General features: G+C 40.1%; 2 protein-coding genes across 4 annotated transcripts in view; one reads left to right on the top strand and one right to left on the bottom strand.

The window, feature by feature from the left end:
* The window catches only part of si:dkey-106n21.1 (solute carrier family 23 member 1), a 33,016-nt gene extending 30,051 nt beyond the window's left edge, over window positions 1-2,965 (top strand). For all 3 annotated transcript variants that reach the window (XM_049722713.2, XM_049722714.2, XM_049722712.2), the window contains exons 11-12: window positions 1,533-1,628; window positions 1,998-2,965. In XM_049722713.2, coding sequence (XP_049578670.1) covers window positions 1,533-1,628; window positions 1,998-2,191 — 290 coding nt within the window. In that variant the 3' untranslated portion in view covers window positions 2,192-2,965. The remainder of the gene's footprint in view (window positions 1-1,532; window positions 1,629-1,997) is intronic.
* Window positions 1-13,037, bottom strand: part of tmtc3 (transmembrane O-mannosyltransferase targeting cadherins 3) — a 93,049-nt gene that overhangs the window by 33,940 nt on the left and 46,072 nt on the right. The gene's annotated exons all lie outside the window — the stretch shown is intronic.

The following is a 13,037-nucleotide window of genomic DNA, read 5'->3' as shown; positions in this document are numbered from 1 at the left end:
CCACAAAACCCCAGAGGCCTTCCCAAATCCCACGGGGCCCAGATGGCAATGGCTTCTTGCTCACCTTTTGAGTCCCCCTGGCCCAGATTTGAAGAGCCTAATTGCCTTAGCGTCTGCTTGTTTGTTTGGGCTGAAGTGAGGATTTTGTGGGGTAATGGATGTTTGTAACTCGCATTGTCAGCTTTGAAACCAACGGCTCAGCCTCTCGGGCACTGAGTCAACATCCCTGATGTCCGGTTTAAGGTTCATGGACTAGTCAGCTATTGGCACAGAAATGTGTCTTACATCTTACTAGTGTGCCAAATTGTTGTCCATGGGCCTTCAAGTGGATATCAAGGCTAGCGAATAAAATACTCTCCAGGCTCTAGGCGGTGCTGCGAGCCAATTATTATCCTCCTCGTTGCCCGTAGATGTCAGCGAATGATCTTGGCAAGTGGATGATTGCTCTGAACCTGCCTGTCTTAATCACAGGTGTCGTTAGCTGCAGGGCAGGCTTGGATATTTTAGACAAGTTTCTTCTTGAGCAATACCTACAACAAAACTACTGTGACGCTTACAGACTACTGGATAACAGCACCTGTTCTCTTCAGGTGCTTTGAGCTAAACTTTCTAGTTCAGTTTCTAACATGAATTTTTGGCCCCGTCATGGCTGACACGCTCAACACTTGTCCACGGATATATACGAGCTTGGTGTCAGTCTTTCAATCTGACACCAAGGTCAACTTTGGAGAGGCATGACAAACGTGAACACGGAGACACTTTTCTTGATGACTGAGATTTGTAACCAAAGAGTGACGCCGCTACCAGAGATGAAAGGGGAGGGGTGCTGACATGATAAGATGATCGTGGTATCTTCTGAGGAAAGTGCTAATCCGCGGTGGGACCGGTCTGCCGCTCTCAGGTCTAGGCCGCTTAGCTCCCCCAATCCTCTTGGCGCTACCGGCTCCCCCAGCTGTAATCTGTCCCGCTCAGATAAGCAACGCTTGCCGGAGGAGAGCTCCCTGGCTTCCTTCCTCACCCAAACCCTCGCCCCAAGCACCCGCCAGACATGTTGTGACGAGGTCCTGAACTTTTGACCTGCGTGGCCGACCTGAAATGACTTTGCATGGCAGATTAACACTCTAGTTCACGTTGGATTGCAGTGAATTATGCTTTTGTTGAGCTAATTTCCCGATGAAATTCGATTTTGAATATATAAAACCATTCAACAACACTTTTCTTTGCTCTTACTACTGCTATTTTTCCAAAAATAGCAATCACCAGTGGGGGAAGCAAAATCGAGAACACGAAGGGTTTTTGTTATCGTGCCCTTGGGGGCTTTTGTGTCTTAGAATCCGTTTGTTACAGGAAAGATGTTTTTCCAAATAATCATAGTCCTATTTTACCCTAGCTGAAGAACCATCACTCTTAATTAGCCCCACTTCACCCTGACCTCTGAGCCCTCCATGGATGTCCGTGATTTAAACCGGTCACATTCCGTCTTTACAAGTGTCAAAAAAAACAAACAACTGTATGTGCGTTGTATTTGGAAGGAATCAAAGAGCTAGACCAGATCATCGTGGTGCTCTTCACGACACACATGTTCATCGGAGGCTTCTTTGGTTTCATCCTGGACAACACCATTCCAGGTAAGAGTCCCAACAGCGACATACCGAAATGTTCATAAATAGCAAATGTTTTTTAAGGAATCCCAGTGATGTTCTATTTGTTCAGTGAGTCCAAGTCCCTTCCTAAGTGTACGGAAGTACATTTTTTTTCCCCATTCAAAATAACTTTATGAGTCTTGTTTTATCGTTTGAGGTGTTGCATAAGCTAAAACTATTCGCGTCAGTCACTACTATGCATGTTTGATTCCACAAAAATCTTCTTTTCTCTGCTTTTTAGTCAGAAACCCGTGGCAACCTATGTTCTACTGCCGACTGTCGGAAAAAAAATGTTCACCCCCCCAAAAAAAATCCTCAATTAACCTGTGTGCGATGTTGCACTTCCTCCCTTAGGGAGCGCCGAGGAGCGAGGTCTCCGCAAGTGGCAGCACGCGGAAACCAATGAAAGTCAAGCCACGTGCGACCAGTCATGCTACGACATTCCCTTCTGCAACGTCATTTGGCAGCGCTTCCGCTTCTTCCGTTACGTGCCCTTCCTACCGTCATACAAGAGAGGTCAACGGGGAACGCCGGACGCCTTGCCGTGACGGTCTCCTTTTTCCTCGGCGCATTTTACACTTCAACACGAGCACATACAGTGCAACAAAATGGACGTTATTGCGTTTCAGTGATAGCAGACAGAGATAGTAAGCGGCGTATTTCCGAAAATAGCGGCTAAAAGTTTGCGTTTTGGTTTTTAACTCAACTGCAAGGGGAGGGAAGTATGTACAGTGCATCACTTTTGATGCCAGGTTTGTGGCATCAGTCAAAAAAACTTACTTGGGGCTGCAATTACTGCCAGAGGTGAACTAACAAAGTACTGTGCAAAGGCTGTGAATACTTACTGAATAACATGTGATTTCAGTTTTGGTTTTTTTTGTCTTACTTTTTTCAGTTTTTCTTTATGGGGTGTTGTGTGTAGAATTTTGAGCTGTAAATGATTTCCACATTCACCGTAGGCCACTATTTGAGGAAATACGGTAAATTGAAGACCGTTTTCAAGAATGTTTCTATTTTTTACAGAAAAACATATAGATAATACAATGGTTGTTTTAGAAGTGATAGAGGAAATACGGTAAATTGAAGACCGTTTTCAAGAATGTTTCTATTTTTTACAGAAAAACATATAGATAATATAATGGTTGTTTTAGAAGTGATTGCTTTATACTAACAAAATATCAGCCAATCCACATGATGGATTTGGTCGCAAAATAAAATTTAAAAAAATCTTATTTCTGTATAGATTTGGATTCATATTCTTTTCCATTTTCTACACTGATGTTAAATGTACTAAACTGTGTCAATAAATAACTTTGAAAAGATGTCATCCTTTCACCCGTTTCGAACTCCAAATTTGAAACCGTAACCTCTGTTTCAAAACCCGAATTAAAACTTGAATCCTTGAAACCTCGCCAGATCCGGAATATGACATTATGCCACCAGGGGGAGCCCTGTTGAAACTTGTGCGTAACTTTGAACGTCTTGACTCCTTTTGGATTAGCTCTGACATTCTTTGGCTCAATCACTGAATAAGCAGCTCATTCAAAACCGTAACGTTACTTAGACAAGAGGCAGGAGGCAATGTGAGCAATAACTTGAGGATGACACATTGTGGTCGCGTGGTTGTTAGCTTAAAGTCTGGCTATGGCAGTTTTCATGCATTCACAGGTTGCTTAAACCCTTCAAGATGTTGCGGGTCCCTCAACATGTCAAGTGCAAAGAGCCTTCAGGGATTAAAATGGGGGAAAAAAGAAGAGGATGAAAACATTTGCAATAATTTGTGTCGAGTCGTGTAATTCATCCTCGCTGCTGTACCATGACATGTTGGTCACGCGTTGTCATTCAGTTTGGGGTAAGAGGCAGCATGGCGATTGTGTCTGGCACGTGCCTCGCAGTTTGGAGGCTTTGAATCTGTTTGAGCTTGTGTGAGCTTTCTGGAAAAACATGCTTGCGGTCTTCATAATCATACTAGGGGTGTAACAAACACAAATATCGGTGTTTTGGGTGGATTGGAAACTGGATTGGACTTGCCGTTTTTCTCGGCGTAGACTAGCTTGGGCGGTGCCTGATTGGACAAATAAGAGGTTCGTGTTCTGGTTTTGGTGGTGGTCTTCCTGCATGATGGATGCAGTAAGCCATTTTCACCATGCACAGCGAAGCATTCAGACCTTACTCTGAAGCTAACGCCTTAATTTAGACCTGGATTATCTGTAGTCTTTCTTCAAAACAGATTTGACTCAAGACTAGAGACTATTTTAATCCCCATCTAAGCAAGATATTTCAATTAATCCTGGATTAAAATCTGAATTAAATTGGGCTCTTCCCTGTATAGGAAACTGGATATTTAAGAATGGTAAAATAATATATGCTCAACTACAAATACTATGTATAATTATTATTGAATAAAGTCCATTAATTATTTTACTTTGATTATTAAACAAATACACACAAATAGTGAACTCTTCGTGACCTTCCACTACAGTACAATTAGCGTGATGGTCTTTAAACCCACTTAACGAAAATCACTTTTCCTACTACTACGACTGTCGTGTGTGTTGTGCGCGTGCACTTTTGTGATCGAGTACTCGCGGCGCTTGAAAGGAGATTAAACTAATCGGGCCCAAATTGTGCAGGCAGCATCTTTAAGGTAAGAAGCAGACTACCCTGTCCCATCCGGCCCGGTTTAAAATGTTAGTCATTATTTTGTATTAACAATAAATCCAGACAATGAGATGAGAGCTTTTTTTTTTTTTTTTTTTTTGCTCATTGGTTTGTAACGTCTTCCTAGAAGGCTTCCGTCAAGTGGCTCTCACTTCTTTTTGACGTTTGTAAGACAGCTCACAATGTCAACATGTGACCCGTAAAACAATGTCGTCATTAATTGAAGAGATGGGGAGGCTAAGCATTATTGTGAGAATTATTTTACAGCAGTTATATGAATAATTTTATATATACTGTCTACAGTACTTATTTTATATGAATTATTTTATTAAATCATTGATTCATGAAGTCAACTCGGAATCACCACAAAAAAAGTTGACTTGCATTTCTGATTAAAAGATTTTATAAGTGTTGACCTGCTTATAATTCAAACATTATACAAATAATTCCACTATATATGATCAAATAGAAAATGAGATTTTAATACAATAATTATGTCAATAATCAATTTCAATATGCAATCAAAAATCAAATGGCCGTACAACGGATGTGGCGGTTTTAAAAATAGTCAAATATGGCCCCTGAAGCACAAGTTGTTTTTCCTTTGAGGAATGTGACGGTTGGCCAGTTCGGCATTTATGAAGGAGTCGCGATGGATGCCCTTTAACTAATCCATTGCTATGCTTCCACAAGGAACCTTTTAATGTGGCTCCACAGTGTCTGTTGTGCGTCACATTCCAATTAAGATTCATTTAGAGTAGTCACTGTAAGGTCATTGGCTGAACTCGCGCTTGCTGTGCAGCACGTACAAAGTTTTGCAGGTATTAACTGTTGAACACTATTTTTTTCCCATTTCTTGTTTTTACATTCTTAAAGTCCATTGACGGATCCCCCCGATTAAAACTCGAACTTATTTATTGTCATGATGTTGACAGATGGTGCGTTTTTGTTTGCGGGTGACTGATCTCACAATATTGATTGCTACCTCCAAAGCAAAACTTTTGGGCATGGATCCTCCAGGCTATTTGTCCTGGACCATCCAATCATATTGATAGCTGTGACAAATGTTAGCTTGAAATTTTGTGGCACGCTAGCAAGGAAAATAAAAATGGGAATATACACTATCAAGCTCAGTTTTTTTTTTTTTTTGTTGGTGTGTGTGTGTGTGTGTGTGTGTGTGTGTATTTGGTGGTGTGATGCGCAGTATGGTTTACGGTGCGTCAATTCGGGGTGATCTCCCACGGGATGCCATTCAGTGCCAAAGGGGGTTTCACACAGGGCACCATTCAAGAAAGGACAGATACTAACTATAATAAAACACATGAGGACATTAATCCAATAATCCAATAATAGGAGGGTTAAATATTTTGCTCTCAGTTGTAAAATTGTTCAGAAAATGATTAAATTTAACGTTTTAATGTACATGTGCATTTTTGTCAAATGTAATCATCAACATTAAAGACAAAGGGTTTTTGATTAGCAAGGCTAGTTTGTATACTTGCTTTTGCTGTACTGTTAGCGCGGTCGTTAGCATTAGCATTGGTCTTTTTCAGATGGTGGTGTTGCGTTCTTGATCAATTTGAACAGTTACTGGCTGTTTGAACGCTATTTTACTTCGATAAGAAGTGACGCTTGAAAGGGCAAAAAGGAAAGCACAGAGCTAATCCTTTAATACTAATAATTCAAGCGTTTGCGAGATGACACTAGCATAAACACAATTGTGTAATCCAAAGAAATTATGTAGAGGGTGTGATATAATTATATCATTATGGTAAACGCCTCAAACCACGAATACAAACAGTGTTAACGTGTGCTAGCACGTCCATGCAAACACTGCACACATACCGATTTCTATGCGTAAGCTCCGTTCAACTCAGTGTAAGCAACATTTAATTGCCAAAGCAAGATCATGTTGGTGTGCGGTCATTCCACAATGATTATGCGATTCGATTCAACGGTTGCAGTGATCGCATATTCAGATTTTTAAAAACCCGACTAAGACCCTTGGGTGACTCCTTTTCTAACCCGGTCATAGAAATGCCTACCAGAGAACCGCCAAATTAGTGTTTCCTGCACATGCTCCATTCAAAAGGACTCTTGGGGCTTTGTAATACAGGAAGTACTTGTCTATCGGCATCTGGCACACAAATTCCTATGAATTCCACTTAATTTCCAACTTCTATATATCCAAGACTTATCTACTAGTTGTCATTTCCAAGAAGCGAGCTCCTAATTGGACTGCAAGTCGCAGCACAACGCGCTGTAATGATGGCAACAACGCACCAGGTGATCTCTCACCGCCTGCTGTTTAAGCTGATTAGCATTAGTGCTAAAGCTGCGAGGTGGGGTTGGACAGGGGTGGGTCGTCTGCTGTACCGGCAGAGGTCGTGAACTCTTCCTGTCAAATCCCTTTAAATGTAGAGGCCACCCGGGTTAAGTTCAAGCAGCATTTTACGCCTTCTTGCCCTCGGCCTGTTGAGTCAGCAACAAAGTGACTTGCGTGCTAGCATGTTAGCATCTCCAACGATCCTAAATCAGGTGTCATTCAAGTCATTCTTATTTAGCTTATTGAGCTTTTGCGGAAAAAAATTATAGTCTGGGTGTGTGTGACGTGAAAAAGTCACTTGCAACAAGAGCAAGGTAGGTGATTAGCCAACTTTCTATGTTCCCCGAGATGAACTTCGTGGTTCTGAGCTGGGTGGCAGCCAACTAGGGATGATGATTTAAAGTCTTCAACGATGATTAGGGTTCTTAGAAGACTAAGATGTGGTCGCACAACAATGCTACGTGCAGGGGCCCGTGTTTACATTACAGGGAACACTTAGAGAACATTCAGTCTGCAGTTTTAAAAATCCATACATCCATTATCTGAACCACTTATCCTCACAAGGGTCGCAGGCATGCTAGAGCCTAGCCCGGCTGACTATGGGTAGTTAGGGTTAGGGGGGGACACCCCCCCCCCCCCCAAACTGGTTTCCAGCCAATAGCAGGGCACACGTAAATCTCGCTATGTATTATGTGCAGACAATGTCTAGGGGCGATCATTGTTCCCCCAAATCTTGGTGTGTGGTCACAATTTTGTGTGCCTTTCATGTTTACATTCCAGGGAGTGACAATTATCTTAGAAAAGTGAGGTTTGTGAGGAAAAGAAATCGATCAGACTGAATGAAGAGGCAAAAAAATTCCATTTAGGGGAAAATTTACTCAAATACTGTGATGGGGTATACACACTTTTCACTTTTAAGTGCATCAACGGGGACTATTCTTAGTTATTTGGTTTGCTCAATTTGCAGGGTTTAAAGTCTTTTCCTATGATTAGAATTCCAGTAGACATTGCTCTCAGAAGTCTACAGGATTCAACAAGTTCAATGGTAATAAACTACTTACAATGTTTAGGGTCCACTAATTGAAGGAACGCAGTTAATGCTTACTTGAAATTTACTGTCTACATCATGAACAATGTTTGTCTTCATGCAACTATGAAGGGTATCTGTCTGGATCTAAACCAAAAGTTTCGTGTCAATGCTGGTGGCAAGAATCTTCAAACCCGGACCATGAGAAGCTTTTTCTGCATTATGTACTCGAGCAACCTGATCTAGCACAAATCTTGGAAATGATTCATGTTTTGCTTTTAGCGGTATGCTTTGTGTTGGTTTTGGAAGAATCCCACGATTAAAAACAAAAGCTGAGATAACAAAACATCAAAAGAGATGCTTGATAAATAGAGATTTTTGGAAATCCTAACTGGAGACAAAGACATTTGGTTGCTTGAAGCATATGTAAACTATCCTCATCGGGGACCAGCTAGCTCCATATACAGGCTACTTGGATCTAAAAAAAAAATTGTTTTGATAAATATAACCACATGGGAGAGTTTACTGAAACAGTCGCTAAAAAAAGAAAGTTTTAGCTAAACACACACAATCACATCAAATCATCGTCAATTTTATTCCATAGTCATTACGAACAAGCACAACATCATTTGTGGGCTGACAAGATAATAGCTAGCGCGCTACAATACAACTGATGTTTATTTTAAACACAAACATCAGAAAGATGACAATATAATCAGCGTTCTGTGACTTGCCAAATTGGAATTATTACGAGGGAACATGATGTGCAGCAATACTAAACGATGATGACTTTTAGCCCTGCCGCCACATTAGCGTTAAGCATGCCAATTATCCTGTTGGAATGAAAGCAGCAGTAAAACAAACATGAAGGAGCCGGTCCAAGAGCCACCGATCCCTTCCTTCCTCCTCCTCCCCCCTCCCTCACTTGCTGTCTTTTCTCATTTTACTGAAGCTAAATCAAAGACACTTTTATTTGTTAACATCCAAAAAATTGTTTTTAGATTAGCCTATGATGCAATTTTAATTTCAAGTGTCCCAGCTCACTTCGGGACCTTCCTGGAAGAACTGAACAAAGTGGCTGGAAAAGGAAGTCGGGGTTACCCTGCTTAAGCTGCTATAACATCTTAAACTTGAACGATTATTTTTATAATGACCTCCCAACTAGCTAACGACACAGCAGTGCTTGACATGGTGGACCACAGTCGTCTTCAAAGTCCCAATCTGCCCCACTGTCATATGGTATTCAACAGGGTTCAATTCTAGGGCCTCTGCTGTTTTCAATGTATTTATTGCTTTGCAGATGGCTGTCAAATCCAAGTTCCATTGAGAGAGAGAGAAAAAAAAAAAAAGACCCTCTCTTTCTTTTGTCATGGCTGGAGGAAATCTAACCGTTAACAGCAATGAACGTCTTTGATTTAAATGAAAAGAAAACTCAGCGATGGTTGCTTTGAAAGTGCTCTATAAATAATGTTGAGTTGATTCGTCATGCTAACATGTTTTTGTAACCATCAAAGACATTCTGGAGCGTTTAATAATCCTTATGTATGTATTTTTGTAAACATCGGAAGATTTAGAGCCTAAAGACCGTGACGTCCATGTTTTTGCTCAAATCTACGGCAATAGATCAACACGTTTTTGTTAACAGCAAAGACAATTTTGCCTCCAATGACCCTAATGTAAATTTGTTGTTTTCTTGTTGTTTTTAAGAGTAATCATGTGTTCAATGAACCAAAAGATTCATTTTGTCCGCCCAAGAATCAAACGTGGAATCCCCCCCCGTTTTCAGCTGCATTCTCATCAACTCTGCTGGTCATAAGAACCTCATAAAACAGAACTCATGAGTCTATAGCTAATAAAAACAAGAAGAGCCTGCACACAATCAATGAATCAATCCTCGCTCCGAACCTAAGTGCAACAAATTGCCAAGTAACTCACAAACATAATCGTATTAGACTCGGTAAGCTCGGCATGAAAGGTTACGTGTGATGGGCTGATTGATATACAACAACAACCGTATTGTCTTGTTTGCTGTTTACTCGGACAAATAGTGCTGCTGCTTTCAAACACCTGATCGTCATCACATCGCATAGCATGACTCACTCGCCAACGTTATTCCAAAGTTGTGAATCATCTATCCGATATTGCTGGTTGGTTATTTTTGGTGCTAAAAGAACATTCCACTCAACTAGTTTCTTCATGACTGCCAAAGTAATGGGCTCACAAAAAACACATTTCATATTGGGGCGTGATTGGGCTTGTTATTACATCTTGTTTCTTCCTTTGATACGCTACAAATGTTTTAAAAATGGTAATATTGGCCAAATGCCAAAATTGATAATAATGCAATAATATTGTGGGGGAAAGATCAAAGGGGGAAAAAAGTGGAATAAAAACGGCAGTAAATTTGAAAAGGAATCTTAATGTTAAGTCATAATTTTACAACAAAGCCACGTAAGATATTCACATACGCACCAATACGTACACCAGATGCCCACGAGTATTTTTAGTCGGCTAATCGTGTTGTTGACAAGTGCGCCGTAATCTGGGATGATTTTAGATTACACTCGTGAGGCCATCAAAGCGTTACGTACATTAAAGTCCTCTCCACGTTCCTTATTCGGAACAAACCTGACTTACGGCCGAGACTTTTAGAGAAACGGCAAGAATGATGGCGTCGATCGTTACAACGTGAGAAATACGAAGAATCTCGCGCAAATTCAGTTGAAGCACATTCAGAAGTTTAGCGGTAGTTTACCACAGTATTTTTATTTTGCCAGACAAAGTAGAAACGATGTTGGCCAGTCAGTGGTCATGAGATGATGATCATCACATGACATGATTTGAAAATAAAAATGCCCAGTGTTACAACAGAACAGCTATTGCATCACATTTTGAACAGCTGGCTTCGGTTGTTAGTACAAATAATTTTTATATGAATAATTACAAAAATACTACAATCGCTTCACTCAGTCAGACCCCGTCATAGTTCACTCTATCTACCGGGAGCTATATTCTCATTATCATGAGTTGTGAAATTCCGCTAGGCTTACACACACACAAGTTTCTGTGATGTGACCATTGTGACTGAGTCGTTTTCACAAATAGTGGCTTGCACATGTGATAATGACTAAAATGTCAGCTCAGAGGGCTATTTTTTTTTTCCGAATCTGAGGAAAATTAAGACAAACGCCTGATTATAGATGTAGCCGTGTTTTTTTCCCACCGCTTAAAAGTGAAGCCGAATTAAAAGGTGGGTTTCGTGCTCGTAGATTACGTAACAATTTAACACCTTGGCAGCAGGATGTGACTGATCGGACCAGAATAATGTAATTCCGCCAAGTGGGCATATAATGGAACGAGCTAACCGCAAGACAGACCTTGCGGAATTCAAGTTACAAGAGTTGTTTTATGGCAAGTCATCAAACTCGGGGCCCTGCTGGGACGAGACACACCGAAAAACTCCAAATCCAATCCTCATAACTAAGCGTCACGCATATGTCTGCTATACACGATTTAAATTTGGCAGCCATAGGACAAAATCTCAAACATGAGGTTACCTTTGTCACCAAAACTGCTTTTTCTTAAACCTGACTGACATCTTTCATTGCATTTTCAGAATCGTAATATTAATCAAGATCGAATTAGATGAAAAAAAACATCGCGATCATATCCGACTTCCCAGCAAAAAAAAAAAAAAGAAATATATGATACAATGGGGCTCACTGTTAAGGGTCACGAGACCCAAAACAAAGTGGATATTTGTAGCCCACATAAATCCCGTGGTGCCCCAGAAAAAGAACTACCGCTGTTAGCTGAAAGTGTTTCGACTGAGTCTCTTGTGTCGGAAGACAGTCATGAGTGTGTTAATAACAATTTAAAAAGGAAAAAAAACACTGTTAAGGTCACAGAAGAATGTTGGTCGTCACATGTCTGCCATCTCAGACAGAATTTCCTTCCAATCGTGGAATTTCACAAGGCCGTCCCTTGTAGTCCGCCAATGGATTCCAATACTTCGTCATATCCACTGCGCCTAAAGCTTTCATCTTCCCCCAAAGAATCATTTGAAAATCAACATTTGACAGCTGATAAAGATCATTTGCTTGTTTCCAGTTTGTGGTGGAAATCATCATCGTAGCCAAACTCGAGACTGCACGCAGTTTCGTAAGAACAATGACAAAAACAAATGTGGCCTTTTGTAAAGCTCACGAGTTTGTATTAAAAGAAAACGGGGTGTTCAATGACGCTTACATACTACGTGTTTTTATAATCACCAAAAATGATTATTCCTGAATGAAGCTAACCTATGTTTTGTAAATGGCGAGGAACAAATTAGTCTTAGGGTAGCTAACGTGTGTATATTTGGCTGCTCAGACTGGGAAATTTAGAAAAAATAATAATAATAAAAGCAAATTTGCCTTTAAATTTAGCAACCAGACATTAAAATCTTTTTTGAAGTCAGTATTCTTTGCACACATCAATTTGGCCATAAAGAACATTATTTCCCACGATGTTGAGAGAACACATCAGCAATTGTAACTTTTTTAAAGGGTGCCAAGTGTTTTATTTCAAATAAATTAATTGTGTTTATATTATTATGCCCCACCCCCAAAATAAAATTAAGACCATTCAATTAAATTAGAAATAAAAAAATAAAAAAAATTGTTCCTAGTTTGATTTTGGAATTGTTATGTTTGATCTCATTTTATATTGAATTGAAAATGTCTTACCTTTGAAATTAACTTACCTTTTTACTTGTAGATGAGGTCCGTTACTTTCCTGCAAGTCATATTTTTAGCTTCAAGTTCTTTCATCAGTCCTACACCACTTGAAGGTTTTGACTTTTTTTTTTTTTTTTTTTTTAGTCTTTTTAATGGGGAAAATGTTTTTTTGTTTTTTTCCATAGACAACACAAATTGACACACATTATTGGCAAGCTGGAAACAATTTTAATCGAATCCTTTTCGACTAAAAAGATTGAAATCTCCCCGGAAGCATTATATTCATCCATTAGTCAGACATAATAGCAACGTGAGACTTTGTGCTCTCATACGCCTCCTTTGGTGTGGCTGCCACAACCACATTAAAAGGAGGCTGCTTACCGTAGTATGGAGGCAGAATTCTGTCAGGCTGTCCTTCAAATTTTTATGGCTGGTTTTAAGCACACAAAAAGACAAAAACCAGACACTTGCCAATATTCTATTGCAGTACAGTCATTTTACCAATAGAAGGTGGTGTTGTACTAAGCTACTGTAATTCAGCTTCTAATTAATGACTGCACAAGACGTTTTGGGAAGGCTTCCTGCCGGTAGCTGCACTTTCCAATCCCGCATGTATTTGAACAGGAAATATTGATTTTCAACAAATTCAATAATTTAAAGGA

The sequence above is a fragment of the Syngnathus scovelli genome, chromosome 6 (assembly GCF_024217435.2).
Source record: "Syngnathus scovelli strain Florida chromosome 6, RoL_Ssco_1.2, whole genome shotgun sequence".
Taxonomy (NCBI): domain Eukaryota; kingdom Metazoa; phylum Chordata; class Actinopteri; order Syngnathiformes; family Syngnathidae; genus Syngnathus; species Syngnathus scovelli.
This window is presented reverse-complemented; position numbering and strand designations above follow the sequence as displayed.